Source organism: Coregonus clupeaformis, unplaced genomic scaffold (assembly GCF_020615455.1).
Source record: "Coregonus clupeaformis isolate EN_2021a unplaced genomic scaffold, ASM2061545v1 scaf0090, whole genome shotgun sequence".
Taxonomy (NCBI): domain Eukaryota; kingdom Metazoa; phylum Chordata; class Actinopteri; order Salmoniformes; family Salmonidae; genus Coregonus; species Coregonus clupeaformis.
Window position 1 is genome coordinate 680,677 of NW_025533545.1, and position 27,111 is coordinate 707,787.

At 45.5% G+C, this 27,111-nt stretch overlaps 1 protein-coding gene across 7 annotated transcripts in view; it reads left to right on the plus strand.

Annotated features, from left to right (window-relative positions):
- mark2b (MAP/microtubule affinity-regulating kinase 2b) overlaps positions 1 to 27,111 on the plus strand; it is a 73,643-nt gene that overhangs the window by 27,145 nt on the left and 19,387 nt on the right. For 6 of the 7 annotated variants that reach the window (XM_041867895.2, XM_041867899.2, XM_045213220.1 and 3 more), the window contains 14 exons: positions 1,802 to 1,966; positions 7,560 to 7,613; positions 10,807 to 10,855; positions 11,564 to 11,629; positions 11,860 to 11,930; positions 12,060 to 12,116; positions 14,394 to 14,630; positions 15,301 to 15,420; positions 16,761 to 16,860; positions 16,969 to 17,081; positions 17,523 to 17,649; positions 21,051 to 21,181; positions 21,491 to 21,585; positions 25,506 to 25,691. In XM_041867895.2, coding sequence (XP_041723829.1) covers positions 1,802 to 1,966; positions 7,560 to 7,613; positions 10,807 to 10,855; positions 11,564 to 11,629; positions 11,860 to 11,930; positions 12,060 to 12,116; positions 14,394 to 14,630; positions 15,301 to 15,420; positions 16,761 to 16,860; positions 16,969 to 17,081; positions 17,523 to 17,649; positions 21,051 to 21,181; positions 21,491 to 21,585; positions 25,506 to 25,691 — 1,571 coding nt within the window. The remainder of the gene's footprint in view (positions 1 to 1,801; positions 1,967 to 7,559; positions 7,614 to 10,806; positions 10,856 to 11,563; positions 11,630 to 11,859; positions 11,931 to 12,059; positions 12,117 to 14,393; positions 14,631 to 15,300; positions 15,421 to 16,760; positions 16,861 to 16,968; positions 17,082 to 17,522; positions 17,650 to 21,050; positions 21,182 to 21,490; positions 21,586 to 25,505; positions 25,692 to 27,111) is intronic. The other variant, XM_041867901.2, reaches the window with a different exon arrangement.

Sequence of the window (27,111 nt, forward strand, 5' to 3'; positions counted from 1 at the left end):
CTGTCTCTGTCTTTCTATGTGTCTCTGTCTGTCTCTGTGTCTCTCTCTGTCTGTCTGTCTCTCTGTATGTCTGTATCTGTCTGTCTGTCTCTCTCTCTGTCTGTCTCTGTCTGTGTCTCTGTGTGTCTCTCTCTCTCTCTGTCTCTCTCTCTCTGTCTGTCTGTGTCTCTCTCTGTCTGTGTCTCTCTCTGTCTCTGTGTCTCTCTGTCTGTGTCTCTCTCTGTCTCTCTCTCTCTGTCTGTCTCTGTCTCTCTCTTTCTCGCTCTCTCTCTGTCTGTCTCTGTGTCTGTCTGTCTCTCTCACTCTGTCTGTCTGTCTCTGTCGTTTTCTGTGTCTGTCTGTCTGTCTCACTCTTTGTCTGTCTCTCTCACTCTGTCTGTCTCTCTGTCACTCTCTGTCACTCTGTCTCCGTGTCTGTCTCTCTCACTCTCTGTTGGTCTCTGTGTCTGTGTCTCTCTCTGTCTGTCTCTCTGTCACTCTCTGTCACTCTGTCTCCGTGTCTGTCTCTCTCGCTCTCTCACTCTGTGTCTGTCTCTGTCTCTCTCTCTGTCTCTCTCACTCTCTGTCTGTCTCTGTGTCTGTCTCTCTCACTGTCTGTGTCTGTCTCTCTGTCTGTCTCTGTTTGTCTCTCTGTGTCTTTGGTGTCAGGTCTCGTGTGCAGTGTGTGTCTCATCTCCCTGGAGCCAGCTACCCTCTGACCCTGATCCCTGTCACCTGTCTGCCCAGATCACACACACACACACACACAATTGCTGTGACCAAAGCCTAGGTTTTAACCTTGTCAGTGTTCTCTTACACTCAGCATGCAAGTGTTTGTTTGTATTCCAGTGTGGTAAACTCCAGACGAATAGGTGAAGCCTGTTAAGAGTTCTTAGTATCTTTGGTAAACACCTTCCCTATCCCTACAGCGCTCCTCTCTCGCTCTGTGCTTTTTTAGGTTTTAGTTGTATATTTTAGTGGTTGTCAACAAAACAAAAATATAACATTTAATGCTTGTTACAGATGGTGTCCTAAAACAGGGTTCCCCAACTGGTGGCCCGAGGTGGATTTTATTTGCACCCCCCACACACACAAGTTTTCAGACCCAAAAAAAAAAAATCAAATTTCTATTTAATTTTGGAAATCTTTTCCAAAGTGTGCTGTTCTGTATTCCCACGCATAATAGAGAGATATACACTCAGTGTACAAAACATTAGGAAAACCTGCTCTTTCCATGAGATTGACCAGGTGAATCCAGGTGAAAGCTATGATCCCTTATTGATGTCACTTGTTAAATCCACTTCAATCAGTGTTGATGAAGGGGAGGAGACAGGTTAAAGAAGGATTTTTAAGCCTTGCAACAATTGAGACATGGATTGTGTATATGTGCCTTTGAACGGGGTATGGTCGTAGTTGCCAGGTGCACCGGTTTGTGTCAAGAACTGCAACGCTGTTGGGTTTTTCACGCTCAACAGTTTCCCGTGTGTATCAAGAATGGTCCACCACCCAAACGACATCCAACCAACTTGACACAACTGTTGGAAGCATTGGAGTCAACATGGGCCAGCATCCCTGGGGGGGGGTGTTCCCAATGTTTGGTATACTCAGTGTATGTGATCGTATACAAATGTAAGCAAGGTTTGAAATTATTATGCTTTAGTCAAATATTATATCGGTTTGCGGTCAATTTGCATTCTACCAATTTATTTGTAATTATGTTCCGCTCAATAAGAAATTGGTAGTTGATGATCCCTGTCCTAAAACATCTCCCTCCTCCCTCCCTCTCTTCGCCCTCCCCTCCCTCCTCCCTCCCTCCTACCAGGACACCAAGGCAGGGGGCCGTCCCAGCATGCCGCGGTGTCGGAACTCTGTTGCCACGACGGCGGAGGAGACCCCTCACATCGGTAACTATCGGTTACTGAAGACCATTGGCAAGGGCAACTTCGCTAAAGTCAAACTGGCACGCCACGTCCTCACCGGGAAAGAGGTAAATACACCACTTTCTCTTCTGGCTGGAACTGCTTCCTGTCTTGTTGCATCACTTCCTGTGTAGCCTCCACTTGGGCTGCATCTCAGTAGTCTAAAGTGGCGTCCTTCAGCATTTGGACTGGATCCATTTTGAACCATCCCTATTACTCCCCCTCAGCTCACACCTCACACACAGACACGTTCTCACACACACATTTTTTTATTTCCATTTGTCTATCCCCCTCTCTCCTCCTGAAGGACAGGATGAAGGAGAGGAAGCCATTTTAGACTATTGAGATGCAGCCCAACTGTCTCTGTTGAGTTGAAGTTATGAAGTTGTTGTCTGAGCTGAAGTGGGTGTTCTGTTGGAACACTCAGCATTCTATCCACGCTGGACGGTGTTCAGCATTCTGACTGGCTCCGTCTGTCTGCAGTCTGGGTTCTGTTCTGTCTAGCTCTTCTAGAATTGCAACTGCTCATACTGACATGCAGACAGGCAGGCAGAGGCCAGTGTGTGTAGGTGGGGTGGCTTCTGGTCATGTGTGTGTGTGTGTGTGTGTGTGTGTGTGTGTTGCTGGCTATGTCAATGTGTGACTGCTCTATGATACTGATTACACTCCAAGTGACAGAGAAATAAAGGAAGAAGGAGGGAGGGTGAGGAGGGAGGGTGAGGAGAGTAGAGAGTGAGAGAATGGAGGTGAAGGAAACACTGAAAGGAACAAAAAAAAAGTATATTTCTCTCAATTCAATAAATGCTTTATTGGCATACATGGGTGGTTGCCACTGTTGCCAAATGACAGACCAGGACATAATCTGGAGTTAGATCTACTGTCTCTATTATATTATGACAGACCAGGACATAATCTGGAGCTAGATCGACTGTCTCATATTATGACAGACCAGGACATAATCTGGAGTTAGATCTACTGTCTCATATTATGACAGACCAGGACATAATCTGGAGTTAGATCTACTGTCTCATATTATGACAGACCAGGACATAATCTGGAGCTAGATCTACTGTCTCATATTATGACAGACCAGGACATAATCTGGAGTTAGATCTACTGTCTCATATTATGACAGACCAGGACATAATCTGGAGTTAGATCTACTGTCTCATATTATGACAGACCAGGACATAATCTGGAGTTAGATCTACTGTCTCTATTATATTATGACAGACCAGGACATAATCTGGAGCTAGATCGACTGTCTCATATTATGACAGACCAGGACATAATCTGGAGCTAGATCTACTGTCTCATATTATGACAGACCAGGACATAATCTGGAGCTAGATCGACTGTCTCATATTATGACAGACCAGGACATAATCTGGAGCTAGATCGACTGTCTCATATTATGACAGACCAGGACATAATCTGGAGCTAGATCGACTGTCTCATATTATGACAGATCAGGACATAATCTGGAGCTAGATCGACTGTCTCATATTATGACAGACCAGGACATAATCTGGAGCTAGATCTACTGTCTCATATTATGACAGACCAGGACATAATCTGGAGGACAATCTCCTAACAAAATGCAGGTTTTCTCTTCAACAGGCAGTTCAAGAAATCCTGAATTTCTTTCTTTACATTTCAGGAGATAAATACCTCAGAGTCTAATGTGGAGTAGGAAGGGCTGCTCCTCCTGTACATCACCTGACCCACAGTGATGACATAGTCTTTCTTCTCTGACCTTCCATGTTTTTCTATGGCGTCCTGTCTCTGTGGCCAGGCTATGGTTACGGAGTCTGTACGTTGTTAATGTTTCCTTTGTTCGAATTCTTTGATTTCGCTCTCTCTCTGTCTCTCAATTCAATTCAATAGACTTTATTGACATGGCAAGTTAAATTACTTACATTGTCAAAGTATACATATAACAACAATGGTGGGACCAACGGCAATAATAATAATAGTAGTAGTGGAAATGGGATTACCATTAATAGCAATAAGGTATCAATAATAATAGTAGTGGAAATGGGATTACAATTAACAGCAGTAAGGTATCAATAATAATAGTAGTGGAAATGGGATTACCATTAACTGCAATAAGGTATCAATAATAATAGTAGTGGAAATGGGATTACCATTAACAGCAATAAGGTATCAATAATAGTAGTAGTGGAAATGGGATTACAATTAACAGCAATAAGGTATCAATAATAATAGTAGTGGAAATGGGATTACAATTAACAGCAATAAGGTACCAATAATAATAATAGTAGTAGTAGTGGAAATGGGATTACCGTTAACAGCAATAAGGTATCAATAATAATAGTAGTGGAAATGGGATTACAATTAACAGCAATAAGGTACCAATAATAATAATAGTAGTAGTAGTGGAAATGGGATTACCGTTAACAGCAATAAGGTATCAATAATAATAATAGTAATAGTGGAAATGGGATTACCGTTAACAGCAATAAGGTATCAATAATAGTAGTAGTAGTGGAAATGGGATTACCATTCACAGCAATAAGGTATCAATAATAATAGTAGTAGTGGAAATGAGATTACCATTAACATCAATAAGGTATCAATAATAGTAGTAGTAGTGGAAATGGGATTACCATTAACATCAATAAGGTATCAATAATAATAGTAGTGGAAATGGGATTACCATTAACAGCAATAAGGTATCAATAATAATAATAATAGTAGTAGTAGTAGTAGTAGTAGTAGTAGTAGTGGAAATGGATTACCATTAACAGCAATAAGGTATCAATAATAATAATAGTAGTAGTAGTGGAAAGAGAAAAACATCAATAAGGTATCAATAATAGTAGTAGTAGTGGAAATGGGATTACCATTAACATCAATAAGGTATCAATAATAATAGTAGTGGAAATGGGATTACCATTAACAGCAATAAGGTATCAATAATAATAATAGTAGTAGTAGTGGAAATGAGATTACCATTAACATCAATAAGGTATCAATAATAGTAGTAGTAGTGGAAATGGGATTACCATTAACATCAATAAGGTATCAATAATAATAGTAGTGGAAATGGGATTACCATTAACAGCAATAAGGTATCAATAATAATAATAATAATAGTAGTAGTAGTAGTGGAAATTGGATTACCATTAACAGCAATAAGGTATCAATAATAATAGTAGTGAAATGGGATTACCATTAACAGCAGTAAGGTATCAATAATAATAATAGTAGTAGTAGTGGAAATGGGATTACCGTTAACAGCAATAAGGTATCCATAATAGTAGTAGTAGTGGAAATGGGATTACCATTCACAGCAATAAGGTATCAATAATAATAATAGTAGTAGTGGAAATGGGATTACCGTTAACAGCAATAAGGTATCAATAATAGTAGTAGTAGTGGAAATGGGATTACCATTAACAGCAATAAGGTATCAATAATAGTAGTAGTAGTGGAAATGGGATTACCATTCACAGCAATAAGGTATCAATAATAGTAGTAGTAGTGGAAATGGGATTACCATTCACAGCAATAAGGTATCAATAATAATAGTAGTAGTGGAAATGGGATTACCGTTAACAGCAATAAGGTATCAATAATAATAATAGTAGTAGTGGAAATGGGATTACCGTTAACAGCAATAAGGTATCAATAATAATAGTAGTAGTGGAAATGGGATTACCGTTAACAGCAATAAGGTATCAATAATAATAATAGTAGTAGTGGAAATGGGATTACCATTCACAGCAATAAGGTATCAATAATAGTAGTAGTAGTGGAAATGGGATTACCATTCACAGCAATAAGGTATCAATAATAATAGTAGTAGTGGAAATGGGATTACCGTTAACAGCAATAAGGTATCAATAATAATAATAGTAGTAGTGGAAATGGGATTACCATTAACAGCAATAAGGTATCAATAATAATAGTAGTAGTGGAAATGAGATTACCATTAACATCAATAAGGTATCAATAATAGTAGTAGTAGTGGAAATGGGATTACCGTTCCAGCAATAAGGTATCAATAATAATAATAGTAGTAGTGGGAAATGGGATTACCGTTAACAGCAATAAGGTATCAATAATAATAGTAGTAGTGGAAATGGGATTACCGTAACAGCAATAAGGTATCAATAATAATAGTAGTAGTGGAAATGGGATTACCGTTAACAGCAATAAGGTATCAATAATAATAATAGTAGTAGTGGGAAATGGGATTACCATTCACAGCAATAAGGTATCAATAATAGTAGTAGTAGTGGAAATGGGATTACCATTCACAGCAATAAGGTATCAATAATAATAGTAGTAGTGGGAAATGGGATTACCGAGTAACAGCAATAAGGTATCAATAATAATAATAGTAGTAGTGGAAATGGGATTACCATTAACAGCAATAAGGTATCAATAATAATAGTAGTAGTGGAAATGAGATTACCATTAACATCAATAAGGTATCAATAATAGTAGTAGTAGTGGAAATGGGATTACCGTTAACAGCAATAAGGTATCAATAATAATAATAGTAGTAGTGGAAATGGGATTACCATTCACAGCAATAAAGTATCAATAATAGTAGTAGTAGTGGAAATGGGATTACCATTCACAGCAATAAGGTATCAATAATAATAGTAGTAGTGGAAATGGGATTACCGTTAACAGCAATAAGGTATCAATAATAATAATAGTAGTAGTGGAAATGGGATTACCATTAACAGCAATAAGGTATCAATAATAGTAGTAGTAGTGGAAATGAGATTACCATTAACATCAATAAGGTATCAATAATAGTAGTAGTAGTGGAAATGGGATTACCATTCACAGCAATAAGGTATCAATAATAATAATAATAGTAGTAGTGGAAATGGGATTACCATTAACAGCAATAAGGTATCAATAATAATAGTAGTAGTGGAAATGGGATTACCGTTAACAGCAATAAGGTATCAATAATAATAGTAGTAGTGGAAATGGGATTACCGTTAACAGCAATAAGGTATCAATAATAATAAATGTAGTAGTGGAAATGGGATTACCATTCACAGCAATAAGGTATCAATAATAGTAGTAGTAGTGGAAATGGGATTACCATTCACAGCAATAAGGTATCAATAATAATAATAGTAGTAGTGGAAATGGGATTACCGTTAACAGCAATAAGGTATCAATAATAATAGTAGTGGAAATGGGATTACCATTAACAGCAATAAGGTATCAATAATAATAGTAGTAGTGGAAATGAGATTACCATTAACATCAATAAGGTATCAATAATAGTAGTAGTAGTGGAAATGGGATTACCATTAACAGCAATAAGGTATCAATAATAATAATAATAGTAGTAGTGGAAATGGGATTACCATTAACAGCAATAAGGTATCAATAATAGTAGTAGTGGAAATGGGATTACCATTAACAGCAATAAGGTATCAATAATTATAATAATAATAATAATAATAGTAGTGGAAATGGGATTACCATTAACAGCAATAAGGTATCAATAATAATAATAGTAGTAGTGGAAATGGGATTACCATTAACAGCAACTACAACAACAACAATATTAATGAGAATAACAATACATTAAAGCAATAGTAGTAGACCAGTCTCTCTCTCTCTCTGTCTGCTGTCTAATGTACAGTGGATCATTTTCAGGTGGCTGTGAAGATTATTGATAAAACACAACTCAACTCTTCCAGTCTGCAGAAGGTGGGTACCAGAATCAACACGCACGCCCCCCTCACCCCCCCACACACACACACCAAAACACACTACACACACACACCAAAACACACTACACACACACACCAAAACACACTACACACACACACACCAAAACACACTACACACACACACCAAAACACACTACACACACACACCAAAACACACTACACACACACACACCAAAACACACTACACACACACACCAAAAACACACTACACACACCAAAACACACGACACACACACACCCAAAACACACTCACACACACACACCAAAACACACTACACACACACCAAAACACACTACACACACACACACAACACACTACACACACACACACCAAAACACACTACACACACACACCAAAACACACTACACACACACACACCGAAACACACTACACACACACACACCAAAACACACTACACACACACACACCAAAACACACTACACACACACACACCAAAACACACTACACACACACACACCAAAACACACTACACACACACACCAAAACACACTACACACCTTCCTCTTTTTAATTATAACCTTACTCACTCCTTACTCACCATCTCTCATGTGCTTTTCTCTCCTATTTTCTCTCTCTCTCTCTCTCTCTCCCTTTTCATCTCTCTCCCTTTTCATCTCTCCCTGAAGTGATCTAGATCTGAGAGACCTAATTACAGGGAACCAGCCTTAATTACTTTCATGAGGGGCATATGCACTATATATTTACATTTTAGTCATTTAGCAGACGCTCTTATTCAGAGTGACTTACCTTGCATACCTTTTTTTTTATTTTTTTTTTTATACTGGCCCCCCGTGGGAATCAAACCCATAACCCTGGCGTTGCAAGCACCATGCTCTACCAACTGAGCTACACTGAGCATATATATATATATATATATATATATATATATATATATAAATAATACCAGTCAAAAGTTTGGACATACCTACTCATTCAAGGGGTTTTCTTTATTTTTACTAATTTTTACATTAATAATAGTGAAGACATCAAAACTATGAAATAATACATATGGAATCATGTAATGACCAAAAATGTGTTAAACAAATCAAAATATATTTGAGATTCTTCAAATAGCCTCCCTTTGCCTTGATGACAGCTTTGCACACTCTTGGCATTCTCTCAACCAGCTTCATGAGGTAGTCACCTGGAATGCATTTCAATTAACAGGTGTGCCTTCTTAAAAGTTAATTTGTGGATTTCTTTCCTTCTTAATGCGTTTGAGCCAATCAGTTGTGTTGTGACAAGGTAGGGGGGTATACAGAACATAGCCCTATTTGGTAAAAGACCAAGTCCATATTATGGCAAGAACAGCTCAAATAAGCAAAGAGAAACGACAGTCAATCATTACTCAATCAAAATTTTAAGAACTTTGAAAGTTTCTTCAAGTGCTGTCGCAAAAACCATCAAGTGCTATGATGAAACTGGCACTCATGAGGACCGCCACAGGAATGGAAGACCCAGAGTTACTTCTGCTGCAGAGGATAAGTTCATTATAATATATAATAATAATATGCCATTTAGCAGACGCTTTTATCCAAAGCGACTTACAGTCATGCGTGCATACATTTTTGTGTATGGGTGGTCCCGGGGATCGAACCCACTACCTTGGCGTTACAAGCGCCGTGCTCTACCAGCTGAGCTACAGAGGACCATTAGAGTTACCAGCCTCAGAAATTGTAGCCCAAATAAACGCGTCACAGAGTTCAAGTCACAGACACATCTCAACATCAACTGTGAGGGGACTGTGTGAATCAGGCCTTCATGGTTGGATTGCTGCAAAGAAACCACTACTAAATGACACCAATAAGAAGAAGAGACTTGCTTGGGCCAAGAAACACGAGCAATGGACATTAGACCGGTAGAAATGTGTCCTTTGGTCTGGAGTCCAAATTGGAGATTTTTGGTTCCAACCGCCGTTTCTTTGTGAGACGCGATGTGGGTTGAACGGGTGATCTCCGCATGTGTAGTTCCCACCGTAAAGCATGGAGGAGGAGGTGTTATGGTGTGGGGGTGCTTTGCTGGTGACACTGTCTGTGATATATTTAGAATTCAAGGCACACTTAACCAGCATGGCTACCACAGCATTCTGCAGCGATATGCCATCCCATCTGGTTTGGGCTTAGTGGGACCATCATTTGTTTTTCAGCAGGACAATGACCCAACACACCTCCAGGCTGTGTAAGAGCTATTTTACCAAGAAGGAGAGTGATGGAGTGCTGCATCAGATGACCTGGCCTCCACAATCCCCTGACCTCAACCCAAATTAGATGGTTTGGGATGAGTCGGACCGCAGAGTGAAGGAAAAGCAGCCAACAAGTGCTCAGCATATGTGGGAACTCCTTCAAGACTGTTGGAAAAGCATTCCAGGTGAAGCTGGTTGAGAGAATGCCAAAGGTGTGCAAAGCTGTCATTTACATTTACATTTTAGTCATTTAGCAGACGCTCTTATCCAGAGCAACTTGCAGTTAGTGAGTGCATACATTTTTCATCAAGGCAGAGGGTGGCTATTTGAAGAATCTCAAATATAAAATATATTTTGATTTGTTTAACACTTTTTTGGTTATTACATTATTCCATATGTGTTATTTCATAGGTTTGATGTCTTCACTATTATTCTACAATGTAGAAAATAGTAAAAATAAAGAAAAACCCTTGAATGAGTAGGTGTGTCCAAACTTTTGACTGGTACTGTATATATACACTACCGGTCAAACGTTTTAGAACATACAGTTGAAGTTGGAAGTTTACATACACTTAGGCTTCTAAAGCCATGACATCATTTTCTGGAATTTTCCAAGCTGTTTAAAGGCACTGTCAACTTCTGACCCACTGGAATTGTGATACAGTGAATTATAAGTGAAATAATCTGTCTGTAAACAATTGTTGGAAAAACTACTTGTCATGCACAAAGTAGATGTCCTAACCGACTTGCCAAAACTTTAGTTTGTTAACAAGAAATTTGTGGAGTGGTTGAAAAACGAGTTTTAATGACTCCAACCTAAGTGTCTGTAACCTTCTGACTTCAGCTGTATATATATACACACACAGGGGCTGGTCCACACACTGACACACACACACTTCTTCTGGGATCCCCTGTAGCAGAGTAAGGCACACACACAGTGCTGACTATCTTCTCTGTCCTCTTCAGCTCTTCCGGGAAGTGAGAATCATGAAGCTGTTGAATCATCCTAACATAGGTGAGTTGACTCCGAATCATTTGTCATCCCGTCATAGACAAGTGAATCTGAATCAAGAATACATTTCAGGTCAATGAACTCAACACACGCTAAAGAATCTGAACAAAGGTATGCTACTATAGGTGATTGAATCTAAATATTTATAGTTTTTTCTCCCTCTACTCTCCCCCTCCCTCCTTCCTTCCTTCCCTCCCTCTCCCTCCTTCCCTCTCCGTCCTTCCTTCCCTCCCTCCCTCTTTATCCTTCCCTCCCTCTCCCTCCTTCCCTTCCCTCCCCTCCCTCAATCCCTCCCTCTCCCTCTCCTTCCTTCCTTCCCTCCCTCTCCCTCCTTCCTTCCTTCCCTCCCTCTCCCTCCTTCTTCCCTCCCTCCCTCCCTCCCTTCCCTCTCCCCCCTTCCTTCCCTCCCTCTCCCTCCTTCCTCCCTCTCCCTCCTTCCTTCCTTCCCTCCCTCTCCCTCCTTCTTCCCTCTCCCTCCTTCCTTCCCTCCCTCTCCCTCCTTCTTCCCTCTCCCTCCTTCCTTCCCTCCCTCTCCCTTCTTCCTTCTCTCCCTCCTTCTTCCCTCTCCCTCCTTCCTTCCCTCCCTCTCCCTTCTTCCCTCTCCCTCCTTCCTTCCCTCCCTCTCCCTTCTTCCCTCTCCCTCCTTCCTTCCCTCCCTCTCCCTTCTTCCCTCTCCCTCCTTCCTTCCCTCCACCCATCTCCCTTCAACAGTGAAGTTATTTGAGGTGATCGAGACGGAGAAGACATTGTACCTGGTCATGGAGTATGCCAGTGGAGGTGAGTGTGTGCCCCCGTCAAATACTTCCCCTGAATCATCTGTGTGCAACGGTTAAGTAATTTCCCCTGTTATGTGTATGTGTCGTGCGACGGTCAAGTCATTATTCCCTCTTGCACCCTAAAATAGTGTTTCACTATTTAATAGCTATGTAGCCTTCATATGCCTTCTGGTGAACTAAAGAACCGTTACCTTTCTGTGACTGTTTCTCTTCCTCTCCTCTGTCCTCCAGGGGAGGTGTTTGATTACCTGGTCGCTCACGGGAGGATGAAGGAAAAGGAGGCGCGTGCCAAATTCAGACAGGTGAGGAGCGTGCGTGTGCGTGTGTGTGTGTGTGAATGAGAGAAATTTGAATTTATTTGCTCCCTTCTCTTTCTCTCACTTGTTCTTTCCTCCTCCCCATTCTCAATCCTTCTCTCCCTCCCTGTATAGATTGTATCAGCAGTCCAGTACTGTCACCAGAAGTGTATTGTCCACAGAGATCTAAAGGTGAGACACTACACACTATAGCATAACTGTGTGTGCGCGTGCTAGATGTCTCTTTGACCAAGTCCCGGCTCTATAAATGTCTCCCTCCCTCATTGTCCCAGAGACCGATCAGTCACCCAGCTGACCTGTTAACCTTTACACACACACGCACATAATGCGTTATTTCACTGTTACGCACCCTAACCCTAAAGCTCCGCTGAGTTTGTAGCTACGAGCCAGGGCTACAGGCTGATGCCATGCACTGAAGAGCTTTAACTATGACCTTACATAGGGTCCGAACAGTTACTCACCCATAGGTATCCGTGTGTTCAAAGTTGTCTCTTGTCTGATGATGTCATCGTGTTCTATTTCACACTGCGTCAGAGCGTTAGCTCCAAGATCGCCTACCTGTTGCTAGGCAACACAGCCATGTATAGTTAAAAGTTATAATGCTCTGGGTTGTAGTCAGTCTTAACCACAGATCTAGGATCAGGTTACTTTAGTCCCTGTCTTAACCCTAATCATTATGGGAATCTTAATATCTGACCCTATATCAGAGGCTAGATTACGCTAGTCCATTTCCTACTGAGTGCCAGTCTGTTTGACTTGACAAGGAGTTGATATAGTCATGATGGCACAGTCATGTTTAGCTTGAGTATGACAGCAGTGGAGAGTTGGCAAGAGCACAAACTGATCTGGGGCCAGGCTAACTGGCAAGAGCACAAACAGATCTGGGGCCAGGCTAACTGGCAAGAGCACAAACAGATCTGGGGCCAGGCTAACTGGCAACAAACAGATCTGGGGCCAGGCTAACTGGCAACAAACCGATCTGGGGCCAGGCTAACTGGCAAGAGCACAAACAGATCTGGGGCCAGGCTAACTGGCAAGAGCACAAACCGATCTGGGGCCAGGCTAACTGGTAACAAACAGATCTGGGGCCAGGCTAACTGGCAAGAGCACAAACCGATCTGGGGCCAGGCTAACTGGTAACAAACAGATCTGGGACCAGGCTAACTGGTAACAAACAGATCTGGGGCCAGGCTAACAGGCATCAAACAGATCTGGGGCCAGGCTAACTGGTAACAAACAGATCTGGGACCAGGCCAACTGGCAACAAACAGATCTGGGGCCAGGCTAACTGGCAACAAACAGATCTGGGGCCAGGCTAACTGGTAACAAACAGATCTGGGGCCAGGCTAACTGGCATCAAACAGATCTGGGGCCAGGCTAACAGGCATCAAACAGATCTGGGGCCAGACTCCCCTGGGCCAATTGAGATATTGGGTGTGACTAACAAATGTCAGTTATCGTGTGACTACAGATGATCCATTATATTGACCAGATACTCAAGTGGTGGCTTATTGTTATGCCAGACACTCAAGATTGTAAAACGTTGCCAATTGCACAAAAATTGGAGTTGAGAAATAAATCCGCACTGGAAAGCTGGGATCCCCCACTGTTCAATAATTGCCATCAAAACTGTTGTATTTTCCAGAGATTGCATTTAGAAATGTTGCACAGTGACATAGCTCATAAACAGCTTCGGGAATTAAAAATCTGTTTTTTTAAACAGTGATATAGGCCTAGACTACAGAATATAATTATTACAATATTCATTTTTTATTTAACCAACAAGTGATTTGTGTAAATAATGTTCATGTCTTGACAAGCAAGCAACGCCATAGTGTAGGCCTATGTATCTTTCTTTGCTAATAATGACATTGCTGTGTCTGATATGGGAAAAAAAGGAGTTTGAAAATGTACTGGCCCAAACGGGCCAAGATGAAAAGTTGATTACCTAATGGAGAAGACCCGGTTATCTCTCTGGCTTCACCTCTCTGGTGTGACTCACACATTTCAGTTAAGTACTAAAGCTCCTGCCTTGGGCCAGTCAGTGTCATTTTGTAAATGCCGGATCTCTGTGACAAGACACATCGTTCACTCAAGTTGAGCTAAATCAGGCCAGTGCTGTCTGAGATTTTTGCGTGTGACCGATCCACTGTCCCCTCCCCGATTTCATCATGGGGGACAATAAACGGATCGGGGACCAGGCTAACGGGGACCAGGCTAACGGGGACCAGGCTAACGGGGACCAGGCTAACGGGGACCAGGCTAACGGGGACCAGGCTAACGGGGACCAGGCTAACGGGGAACTTATCTGCTCTTTGTTTGATGTTTGGACTCACTTCCTTTTTAGAAAATAGCAAACAAACTTTGCAGAGGGAATGAGAGAATAGAAAGGTTACTGAGTGCATCTGTCTCCCCTCTTCCCTCCTCCCTCCCCTCTCTCCCTACCAGGCTGAGAATCTACTCCTGGACGCTGACATGAACATCAAGATAGCAGACTTTGGCTTCAGTAATGAGTTTGTAATGGGCAGTAAGTTGGATACGTTCTGCGGCTCTCCTCCCTACGCCGCCCCGGAGCTGTTTCAGGGGAAGAAGTACGACGGACCAGAGGTGGACGTCTGGAGTCTGGGGGTCATCCTATATACCCTAGTGTCAGGGTCGCTGCCTTTCGATGGACAGAACCTCAAGGTGTGTGTGGGGAGATGGAGGGGCAGGTGGGTGGGTGAGTTAGTGACCTAGAGAGGTGTGTGAAATAGTGATGGAGAGAGGTATGTGAGATCTTGAGATTTGTAACGACTGTATTCTGTTCTACAGACCTACCTCTAACCCTTAACACCTGACCCTTAACACCTGACCCTTAACACCTGACCCTTAACACCTGACCCTTAACACCTGACCCTTAACACCTGACCCTTAACACCTGACCCTTAACACCTGACCTCTAACCCCTAATCGCTATTCTCTGTCTCCCCCTATGGGAGTTGAGAGAGCATGTGTTGAGGGGGGAAATCACCTAGAGATTGATAGAGGACTCTAGTGACCAAAAGGCAGTATCGGCATGGTCAGCGCCATTGAGGGCTTCCACCATTTTAACGTAGTCAACTGGGAGGCACTTCCAACTTCATTGGCCTATCCCTCCTGGTGACCCTGTTGGAGTCATGTCCAACCGTGTCATCAGGAGGGATCAGCCAATCGGGAAGAAGAAAATAGCCTCAATGGTGCTGCCCATGCTGTCACAGATGCCATAATGGCACAGATACAAAGATGAGTCCTCTATCTATCTCTATGGAAATACCTTATCCCGTTCTACATGTCTACAGACTGACCTCTAACCTCTCCTCTCTGTCTCCCCCTATAGGAGTTGAGAGAGCGCGTGTTGAGGGGGAAGTACCGTATCCCGTTCTACATGTCTACAGACTGTGAGAACCTACTGAAGAAGTTCCTGATCCTCAACCCCACCAAGAGAGGCAGCCTGGAGGTCCGTCAGTCACCTTTAACCCCTGACCTCTGTGACCCCTCACCTTTGACCCCTGACATGTCACCTGGCTATAAAGTGTTTCCTAACCTGAATATCTAAATACTTCCTATTTTCTTTGCGTTAACTACAGTTGTCACTCTTGCTAACCACTATTCCTCTCTCTGTTCTCCTCTCCTCCTTTTCTTAATCACACCCTTTCCTCTCTTCCCCCCCTCCTCTCTTCCCCCCCTCCTCTCTTCCCCCCTCCTCTCTTCCCCCCCTCCTCTCTTCCCCCTCCTCTCTTCCCCCTCCTCTCTTCCCCCTCCTCTCTTCTTCCTCCTCTTCTCCTCTCTTCTCTCCCCCTCCTCTCTTCCTCTCTTCTCCTCTCCTCCTCTCTTCCCCCTCCTCTCTTCCCCCTCCTCTCTTCCCCTCCTCTGCTCTCTTCTCCTCCTCTGCTCTCTTCTCCTCCTCTGCTCTCTTCTCCTCCTCTGCTCTCTTCTCCTCCTCTGCTCTCTTCTCCTCCTCTCTCCCCTCCTCTTCTCCTCCTCTTCTCCTCCTCTGCTCTCTTCTCCTCCTCTGCTCTCTTCTCCTCCTCTGCTCTCTTCTCCTCCTCTGCTCTCTTCCCCCCTCCTCTCTTCCTCCTCCTCTCTTCCCCCCTCCTCTTCTCCTCCTCTCTTCCCCTCCTCTGCTCTCTTCCCCTCCTCTGCTCTCTTCTCCTCCTCTGCTCTCTTCCCCCCTTCTGCTCTCTTCTCCTCCTCTGCTCTCTTCCTCCTCCTCTCTTCTCCTCCTCTGCTCTCTTCTTCTCCTCTGCTCTCTCCTCCTCTGCTCTCTTCCCCTCCTCTGCTCTCTTCTCCTCTCTTCCCCTCTTCTGCTCTCTTCTTCGCCTCTGCTCTCTTCCTCCTCCTCTGCTCTCTTCCTCCTCTCTTCTCCTCCTCTGCTCTCTTCTCCTCCTCTGCTCTCTTCCTCCTCCTCTGCTCTCTTCCTCCTCCTCTCTTCTCCTCCTCTGCTCTCTTCTTCTCCTCTGCTCTCTCCTCCTCTGCTCTCTTCCCCTCCTCTGCTCTCTTCTCCTCTCTTCCCCTCTTCTGCTCTCTTCTTCGCCTCTGCTCTCTTCCTCCTCCTCTGCTCTCTTCCTCCTCCTCTCTTCTCCTCCTCTGCTCTCTTCTCCTCCTCTGCTCTCTTCCCCTCCTCTGCTCTCTTCTCCTCCTCTGCTCTCTTCTCCTCCTCTGCTCCCTTCTCCTCCTCTCCTCTCTTCCCCTCCTCTGCTCTCTTCCTCCTATCTTCCCCTCCTCCTCTCTCCTCCTCCTCTGCTCTCTTCTCCTCCTCTGCTCTCTTCTCCTCTCCTCCCTGCTTCCCCCCAGCAGCAGATAATGAAGGATAGATGGATGAATGTGGGTCATGAGGAGGAGGAGTTAAAACCTTACATAGAACCCATGCCTGACTACAAGGACCCCAAGAGAACAGGTACACACCCTCTGAAACACCCTCCACACACGCACACCAGCCTCAAATAGCGCTCATAGATTTGTTTCATTGTATGTACTGTATAATACTAATAATATGTGTGTGTAGAGATCATGATTCAGATGGGTTACTCCATGGAGGAGGTGCAGGACTCGCTGGTCAACCAGAAATACAACGAAGTCATGGCCACATATCTACTGCTGGACTATACAAACCACGAGGTGCACACACACACACACACACACTACACAAACTCTCTGTCTCTCTCTCTCTCTTTCTCTCTTCTCTCTCTCTCTCTCTCTCTCTCTCTCTCTCTCTCTCTCTCTCTCTCTCTCTCTCTCTCTCTCTCTCTCTCTCTCTCTCTCTCTCTCTCTCTCTCTCTCTCTCTCTCTCTCTCTCTCTCTCTCTCTCTCTCTCTCTCTCTCGCTCTCTCTCTCTGCTCTCGCTCTCTCGCTCTCGCGCTCTCTCGCTCTCTCGCTCTCTCGCGCTCTCTCGCTCTCTCGCTCTCTCGCTCTCTCTCTCTCTCTCTCTCTCTCTCTCTCTCTCTCTCTCTCTCTCTCTCTCTCTCTCTCTCTCTCTCTCGCTCTCTCGCTCTCTCGCTCTCTCGCTCTCTCTCGCTCTCTCTCTCGCTCTGATGGATTCTCTCCTTTCCTGTTCTCCAGCTGGATGAGGGTATCATTAAGCCCCGCCCAGGAAATGAACTCTCCAACAGTAACGCCCCCTCCCCGCCCAGCAAGGTGCAGCGCAGCGTATCGTCCAACCAGAAACCTCGCAGAGCCACTGACCAGGGTGAGATAAGTGTGTTTGATTGGAGGGGAGGAAGGAAGTATGAGATAAGTGTGTTTGATTGGAGGGGAGGAAGGAAGTATGAGATAAGTGTGTTTGATGAGGAGGAAAAGAGAGATAAGGTTTGATTGGGGAGGAAGGAAGTATGAGATAAGTGTGTTTGATTGGAGGGGAGGAAAGAGATAAGTGGAAGGGGAGGAAGGAATATGAGAAGGTGTTTGGGAGGAAGGAAGTATGAGATAATGAATTCGTTTCCCCTAGCTGCTGATCTTGGGTCAGTTCAGCATTTCCCCCACTAATGGTTAAAGGGGCAGTGTCGTCAAAAACGTGATTTTCCTGTGTTTTATATGTATCTCCACCCTATGAGGTTGGAATAATACTTTGAAATAGTGAAAATTCTGATCATGCACTTTTAGTGGAAGATGTTTGGCTGGGTGTTTTTTTTTTATTTATTTTTTGGGACCGCCTGGCGACATCACCAGAGAATGTGCGGGGAGTGGAGCGGGGAGTGGAGCCCAGTTTGACTGGAGCGGGATTCTTCTCGCCCGCTCTAATTTCGCTCCAGTAGGGCTCACCTCAAGAGCTCAGGGCACGCCGGCCCAGCATGCATCTGTAGGCTACTTGTGTGCTGCCAATAGCCCCTTGCTTTAGCTACTGTCATGGAGTTGGCTAAATATATTCATAAAGAAACTAATAAAACTCACAGGTGCTAAATCAAGGTGACTTACAAAGATGAGGACCAAGAGCAAGCGAGGGAGTGCGGTGATGTAGTGTCCACAACTAAATAATCATTGTGGAATCTGAAAAGACACGTATCCCGAAAGCATGATGGTATACTTACTACGTGCACACGCTAAAAGAAAGGAAGGAGCTGGGTAGATAACTAACTGTGTCATTGTAGCAAAGTATTTATAAACTAAATATCTGATCTCTTAAACGTTTCCTTCATTTTTGTTCTATTATGTATACAATAGGCCATAATTGAGTTTGGCCCCATCTCTGAGAAGTAGAAGTGAATGGAGGAAGAGCTTTCCGTTTTGATTGGGTTATTTTGCCTAAAAACCTTTAGGCTTACCTATATAAAAAAACTGCATCTCTGCCCAGCCTGGCAAGAGTGGCATCCCCAGTGACTCTGCAAGCGCAGAGAGGATGTTCTCCGAGCGCAGAGAGGATGTTCTCCGAGCGCAGAGAGGATGTTCTCCACTGCTGGCCTGCTCTCCAGTCACCATGACATGAGCCTGCACTCAGGCCAAACTGGTGTTTCTAAAAATGAATTCAAAGGCACTGTAGACTGAGCCATTTTTTGTTTTTTAAAATTGTATTTAACTCTTAAGTCACAGCCTATATGGCGCAATCTATAGACTATAATGATTTAAAACAACTAAATGTTGTTTAAATGCTGAGCGCTTAATGTCCCTGGACTCCCTACCAGCCTAGTGTGTCGCACTCACAAATGTTTCACAATGCATTTCTTTGTAGAGTATAACCTTGACATAATAGAGGCTAAATAATTCATTTTCGTTCCTTCTTAGGCTCCCTGTCTGGCTCCTGACCTATTTAAAGTGTTTATATGCTGTTTAATACGACATGAGCGTTGAGTGGGATTTCCGACTGCTCAACTCCGCTCTCATACTCTGATCACCAGGCAGGATAAGTTAATAGACCAATAACAAAGTGTTTGCCCTCCTCTCGGCCAATAACAGCTGGTTTTCAGGTTACACATCCTTCCCATTAGGCGCCTCCTATTAGGCTCTCTCTGACCAATCCCAGACAGTCTAAATTCTTGCTTGAGAAATAGCATTTTGCTAAGAAGCTATCTGTTGTTTGTTTTTGGCTGTTTTTAATTGAAAACAATCACAGTAAGGTACTTCACTGTTACCCAGAAATTATTTGATATCGAGAAAAAATTATTGCTGTATTGGACCTTTTTAAAGTTCGGATTGGGGGAGGGGAAGCTGATCCTAGATATGAAGCCAGTTCGGATTGGGGGAGGGGAAGCTGATCCTAGATATGAAGCTAGTTCGGATTGGGGGAGGGAAGCTGATCCTAGATATGAAGCTAGTTCGGATTGGGGGAGGGGAAGCTGATCCTAGATATGAAGCTAGTTCGGATTGGGGGAGGGGAAGCTGATCCTAGATATGAAGCCAGTTCGGATTGGGGGAGGGGAAGCTGATCCTAGATATGAAGCCAGTTCGGATTGGGGAGGGAAGCTGATCCTAGATATGAAGCCAGTTCGGATTGGGGGAGGGGAAGCTGATCCTAGATATGAAGCCAGTTCGGATTGGGGGAGGGGAAGCTGATCCCTAGATATGAAGCCAGTTCGGATTGGGGAGGGGAAGCTGATCCTAGATATGAAGCCAGTTCGGATTGGGGGAGGGGAAGCTGATCCTAGATATGAAGCCAGTTCGGATTGGGGAGGGAAGCTGATCCTAGATATGAAGCTAGTTCGGATTGGGGGGAGGGGAAGCTGATCCTAGATATGAAGCCAGTTCGGATTGGGGGAGGGGAAGCTGATCCTAGATATGAAGCCAGTTCGGATTGGGGGGAGGGAAGCTGATCCTAGATATGAAGCCAGTTCGGATTGGGGGAGGGGAAGCTGATCCTAGATATGAAGCCAGTTCGGATTGGGGGAGGGGAAGCTGATCCTAGATATGAAGCCAGTTCGGATTGGGGGGAGGAAGCTGATCCTAGATATGAAGCCAGTTCGGATTGGGGGAGGGGGAAGCTGATCCTAGATATGAAGCCAGTTCGGATTGGGGGAGGGGAAGCTGATCCTAGATATGAAGCCAGTTCGGATTGGGGGAGGGGAAGCTGATCCTAGATATGAAGCCAGTTCGGATTGGGGGAGGGGAAGCTGATCCTAGATATGAAGCCAGTTCGGATTGGGGGAGGGGAAGCTGATCCTAGATATGAAGCCAGTTCGGATTGGGGGAGGGGAAGCTGATCCTAGATATGAAGCCAGTTCGGATTGGGGGAGGGGAAGCTGATCCTAGATATGAAGCTAGTTCGGATTGGGGGAGGGGAAGCTGATCCTAGATATGAAGCTAGTTCGGATTGGGGGAGGGAAGCTGATCCTAGATATGAAGCCAGTTCGGATTGGGGGAGGGGAAGCTGATCCTAGATATGAAGCTAGTTCGGATTGGGGGAGGGGAAGCTGATCCTAGATATGAAGCTAGTTCGGATTGGGGGAGGGGAAGCTGATCCTAGATATGAAGCTAGTTCGGATTGGGGGAGGGGAAGCTGATCCTAGATATGAAGCTAGTTCGGATTGGGGGAGGGGAAGCTGATCCTAGATATGAAGCTAGAGGGGGATGAAATTATGGCATAGGTGCCTATGTACTTATTTCAGTCTCCCTCTCCCTCTCCCTCTCCCCTGTCTCACTCTCTCCGTCTGTCTCTCTCAGGGTCTTCTGCCAGGGGGCGTGGCCAGAGTGATAACCAGGAGGATTCTGTGAGGAAAGGATCTGGCAGCTCGGCCAAAGTTTCGGCCAGTCCGCTGGTCTCCGACCGCAAGAAGAGTGCCACACCCTCTACCGTGAGCACACACTCCACACCACACACGCACACCACACGCACACATTAATTATGGGTGCGTGGTTCCAATTGATGTCTTGTTGACATTGTTCTATACCACGATTATACCCTGTCCTCTTGGTCTCTCTCTCCCCTCTCCCTCTCCCCCCTCTCTCCCTCCCCCCTCTCTCTCTCCCTCCCCCCTCTTTCTCTCTCCCCTCTCTCTCTCTCTCCCCTCTCTCTCTCTCCCCCTCTCTCTCTCTCCCCCCTCTCTCTCTCTCTCCCCCTCTCTCTCTCTCTACCCCCCCTCTCTCTCTCTCGCTCTCTACAGAATAGCATATTGTCGAGTGGTACGGGTCGCAGCAGAAACTCTCCTCTCTCTGAGAGAGCTTCGCTGGGCCAGGGGGTACAGAACGGCAAAGACAGGTACCCCCACACACACACACAGACACAGACACACAGACACACACAGACAGAGCTCCGGCTGCTATTCCTTGCAAGGTTTTAGTCCCCAGCCGCTTGCCAGTTGGCCCAGGCCGGCATGGTGAGCTGTCCTGGGCATGGAAATCATCCATCAGTGGGGATTTAGGCCTGATTAGATCACCTAGTAGACTAGGATTACTGGCTACACGACAGGCTGGTTGACACACGCGAGGATGGATACACACACACACACACACACACACACACACACCCTTACTTGTAGCCATTAGACTCTCTTCCTCCCTTCACTTCTACGTTTATCTTTAAGAAGATACAGTACTATCCCTCCCTGCCATCTCTGTTTTTCCTCCCTGCCAACTGTCAGTTCTCTCTACCTTTCCAACTGTCAGTTCTCTCTACCTTTCCAACTGTCAGTTCTCTCTAGCTTTCCAACTGTCAGTTCTCTCTACCTTTCCAACTGTCAGTTCTCTCTACCTTTCCAACTGTCAGTTCTCTCTAGCTTTCCAACTGTCAGTTCTCTCTACCTTTCCAACTGTCAGTTCTCTCTACCTTTCCAACTGTCAGTTCTCTCTACCTTTCCAACTGTCAGTTCTCTCTACCTTTCCAACTGTCAGTTCTCTCTAGCTTTCCAACTGTCAGTTCTCTCTACCTTTCCAACTGTCAGTTCTCTCTACCTTTCCAACTGTCAGTTTCTCTCTAACCTTTCCAACTGTCAGTTCTCTCTACCTTTCCAACTGTCAGTTCTCTCTACCTTTCCAACTGTCAGTTCTCTCTACCTTTCCAACTGTCAGTTCTCTCTACCTTTCCAACTGTCAGTTCTCTCTACCTTTCCAACTGTCAGTTCTCTCTACCTTTCCAACTGTCAGTTCTCTCTACCTTTCCAACTGTCAGTTCTCTCTACCTTTCCAACTGTCAGTTCTCTCTACCTTTCCAACTGTCAGTTCTCTCTACCTTTCCAACTGTCAGTTCTCTCTACCTTTCCAACTGTCAGTTCTCTTCTCTCGGTAAAACAGATGCATACACATGCCCTGCAAGTCTACACACACACACACTTCAACCTGCCATATGCTGTATGTATCCACTAGCTATGCATTAACCACAATGCATAACCATGGCTGAAATTTGATTCAGTGCATTCTGCCCATTGGAATCATCATTTAAAAAATGAATAATTAATATTTTGAATAATGTACTTCATATTGAAATCATTGTCATAAAATAAGCATCTTAAACGGACACATTTAAAATGATTATTTTGAAGTGTTTTGATTCTAAATCTATTAAGTGTGTTTCTTCTATGTAGAACTGCACTCTACCCTGGTTATCATGCTTCATCATTTAAATGGCACCCTATTCCCTATGTAGTGCACTACTTATGGCTAACCCTACATGGCTCATGTTCAAAAGTAGTGTGCTACATAGGGAATAGGGTGTGATTTGACACTGTGTCATTAGATTGTCCCAAATGGCACCCTAACCCCTATATATTGGGCCCTGGTCAAAGGTAGTGCACTATATAGGGAATATGGTGCCATTTTAGACGCATACCATGTCATGTTGACATTAGCTTGTGTTGATCATCATTAACCTAAATGCAGTGTTGAGTTGTGCCCCCTTCCCTCCCTCTCCCCTCCCTTCCCCCCTCCTCCCTCTCTTCCCCCTCCCTCTCTTCCCCCCTCCCTCTCTTCCCTCCCCCCTCCTCCCTTCCCCCTCCTCCCTCCCCCCCTCCCTCTCTTCCCCCTCCCTCTCTTCCCCCTCCCTCTCTTCCCCCTCCCTCTCTCCCCCCCCTCTCTTCCCCCCTCCCTCCCTCTTCCCCCCTCCCTCTCTTCCCCCCTCCCTCCCTCTCTTCCTCCCTCCCTCTCTTCCCCCTCCTCCTCCCTCTCTTCCCCCTCCTCCTCTTCTCCCCCTCCTCCTCCTCCTCCCTCCTCCCTCCTCCTCTCTTCCCCCTCCTCCCCTCTCTTCTCCCTCCCTCCCTCTTCCCCTCCCTCCACCCTCCCTCTTCCCTTCCCTCTCTCCCTCCCCTCTCCCTCTCCCTCTTCTCTCCCTCTCTCTCTGTCTCTCTGTCTCTGTCTCTGTCCCTCTCTCCCTCCTCTCTCTCTCTCTCTCTCTGTCTCTGTCTCTGTCTCTCTCTCTCTCTGTCTCTCTGTCTCTCTGTCTCTCTCTCTCTCTCTCTCTCTCTCTGTCTCTGTCTCTGTCTCTCTCTCTCTGTCTCTCTCTCTCTCTCTCTCTCTCTCTCTCTCTCTCTCTCTCTCTCTCTCTCTCTCTCTCTCTCTCTCTCGCTCTGTATAAAGGGAGACTTGTGATGGAATATTAACTGTTGGTGGTGTGTGTTGTAAGGGTCTGCAGACTGCCTCTAGTTGGCTTAACACACACACACACACAACCTCCAGTCCTCAGCCTGAATGAATACTGTTATTTTTCCACCACAAGCCATGCTAATCCCTGTCCGTCTGTCTGTTGGTCTTTCCTCTCCTTTGTGCTATGTATGGCTGTTCTGTCACTATGTAATCAGCAGTCTGTTGCTTTGACCTCCATTGAACCTTCTCTCTCTGTCTCTCTGTCTCTCTTGCTGTCTCTCTGTCTCTCTTGCTGTCTCTCTCTCTCTTGCTGTCTCTCTCTCTCTTGCTGTCTCTCTCTCTCTTTCTTGCTGTCTCTCTCTCTCTCTTGCTGTCTCTCTCTCTCTCTTGCTGTCTCTCTCTCTCTCTTGCTCTCTCTCTCTTGCTGTCTCTCTCTCTTGCTGTCTCTCTCTTGCTGTCTCTCTCTCTCTCTTGCTGTCTCTCTCTCTCTCTTGCTGTCTCTCTCTCTCTCTTGCTGTCTCTCTCTCTCTCTTGCTGTCTCTCTCTCTCTCTTGCTGTCTCTCTCTCTCTTGCTGTCTCTCTCTCTCTTGCTGTCTCTCTCTTTCTCGCTGTCTCTCTCTCTCGCTGTCTCTCTCGCTGTCTCTCTCTCTCGCTGTCTCTCTCTCTCGCTGTCTCTCTCTCTCTCTCTCTCTCTCTCTCTCTCTCTCGCTGTCTCTCTCTCTCTCGCTGTCTCTCTCTCTCTCTCCCTCTTTCTCCCTCTCTCTGTCTCTCTCTCTCCCTCTTTCTCCCTCTCTCTGTCTCTCTCTCTCCCTCTTTCTCCCTCTCTCTGTCTCTCTCTCTCTCTCTCTGTCTCTCTCTCTCCCTCTTTCTCCCTCTCTCTGTCTCTCTCTCCCTCTTTCTCCCTCTCTCTGTCTCTCTCTCCCTCTTTCTCCCTCTCTCTGTCTCTCTCTCCCTCTTTCTCCCTCTCTCTGTCTCTCTCTGTGTTTGAGCTCTTGTCAACAACTTTCTACTTCTGCTCCCCGTTGTGTTTGTTAGACTCTCTTCCTCCCTTCTCTTTAAGAAGATACAGTACTATCCCTCCCTGCCATCTCTGTTTTTCCTCCCTGCCAACTGTCAGTTCTCTCTACCTTTCCAACTGTCAGTTCTCTCTAGCTTTCCAACTGTCAGTTCTCTCTACCTTTCCAACTGTCAGTTCTCTCTACCTTTCCAACTGTCAGTTCTCTCTACCTTTCCAACTGTCAGTTCTCTCTACCTTTCCAACTGTCAGTTCTCTCTACCTTTCCAACTGTCAGTTCTCTCTACCTTTCCAACTGTCAGTTCTCTCTACCTTTCCAACTGTCAGTTCTCTTCTCTCGGTAAAACAGATGCATACACATGCCCTGCAAGTCTACACACACACACACACAAGTCTATTTCCACTCTTTTGCTCCTGTCCTCTCTCCCCTTCTCATCCCTCTCCTCTCCCTTCCCCTCCCCTATGCTGCAAGTTTAAAGTTTTGCTCCTCCTAACCATGCTTTTCCCATCCCATCCACGCCCTGCCCACCCTCACGCACTCCCGCCCTGCTTGTGTGTGTGTCGGGCGGGCGCTCCCCTCCCCCTACCAGCCTGAACACCCCTGGGTCCCGAGCCTCCACCGCATCTGCTGCTGCCGTCCTCTCCTCCTCCTCCTCCTCCTCTTCCTCCCGTCCCCGCCACCACAAGTCTCTGTCCACCTCCAACCACCCCTGTCCACCCCCCGGTCCCGGCTCTGACTTCCACGCACCGCCTCACGCACCGCACCACCGGCCCAGGCAAGTGGCCTCTAACCCCCATACAACACCCTGCTAGACCCCCTCCCTGGAGCCCCGGGTCTGGAGGGGAGAGGGATGGAGAGAAAGGAGAGCGAGAGAGCGAAGAGAGAGAGAGAGAAGAGAGAGAGAGAGAGAAGAGAGAGAGAGAGAGAGAGAGAGAGAGAGAGAGAAAGAAGGAAGAGAGAGAGCGAGGGAGCGAGAGGGAGAGGGAGGTTTTTGAGAGGCAGGGAGAGTAGAGAGACAGACGTGGAGAGACAGAGACAGAACCAGTGAAGAGATGAGGGGGGAATGTGTAAACGCTTGGGCTCTTTCTCAATGTCTTTTTGTGATTCCTCGCCGCCGCCTCAACCGTATTTGAGGAGAAAGTCCCTCCCCTCTGACCTTCTTCTCCAATGGGTTTTGACAAGGAGACGAGGAGAGAGGATGCAAGGAATTTAGAAAATATTAATTGAGAAAGATCCTGAGAGAGCGAACAGGACGATGGTTTGTGAGAGGGAGGGAGTGAGTTTGACTCACTAACTGTAAGTCGCTCTGGATAAGAGCGTCTGCTAAATGACTAAAAATGTAAAAATAGAAATGACTGAATGAATGAATGACTGAATGATCAATGCTTCCAGTCTAAAGAGACAGGTAAGGGTGTTAGACTGGTTTAAATGCATCTCTGTCTCTCAGATGCATCCAGTCCCTCAGATCAGTCATCGACATGCCCCGAATACAACAGGTGTAGACCTTACAGTGAAATGCTAGGGTGGCTGGAGTCTTTGACAATTTTGAGGGCCTTCCTCTGACACCGCCTGGTATAGAGGTCCTGGATGGCAGGAAGCTTGGCCCCAGTGATGTACTGGGCCGTACACACTACCCTCTGTAGTGCCTTGCGGTCGGAGGCCGAGCAGTTGCCATACCAGGCGGTGATGCAACCAGTCAGGATAATCTTGAAGGTGCAGCTGTATAACTTTTTGAGGATCTGAGGACCCATGCCAAATCTTTTCAGTCTCCTGAAGGGGAATAGGCTTTGTCGTGCCCTCTTCACGACTGTCTTGGTGTGTTTGGACCATGATAGTTCGTTGGTGATGTGGACACCAAGGAACTTGAAGCTCTCAACCTGTTCCACTACAGCCCCGTTGATGAGAATGGGGGAGTGCTCAGTCTTCTTTTTTTTCCTGTAGTCTATAATAATCTCCTTTGTCTTGATCACGTTGAGGGAGAGGTTGTTATCCTGGCACCACACGGCCAGGTCTCTGACCTCCTCCCTATAGGCTGTCTCATCATTGTCAGTGATCAGGCCTACCACTGTTGTGTCGTCGGCAAACTTAATGATGGTATTGGAGTCGTGCCTGGCCATGCAGTCATGGGTGAACAGGGAGTACAGGAGGGGACTGAGCAAGCACCCCTGAGGGGCCCCTGTGTTGAGGATCAGCGT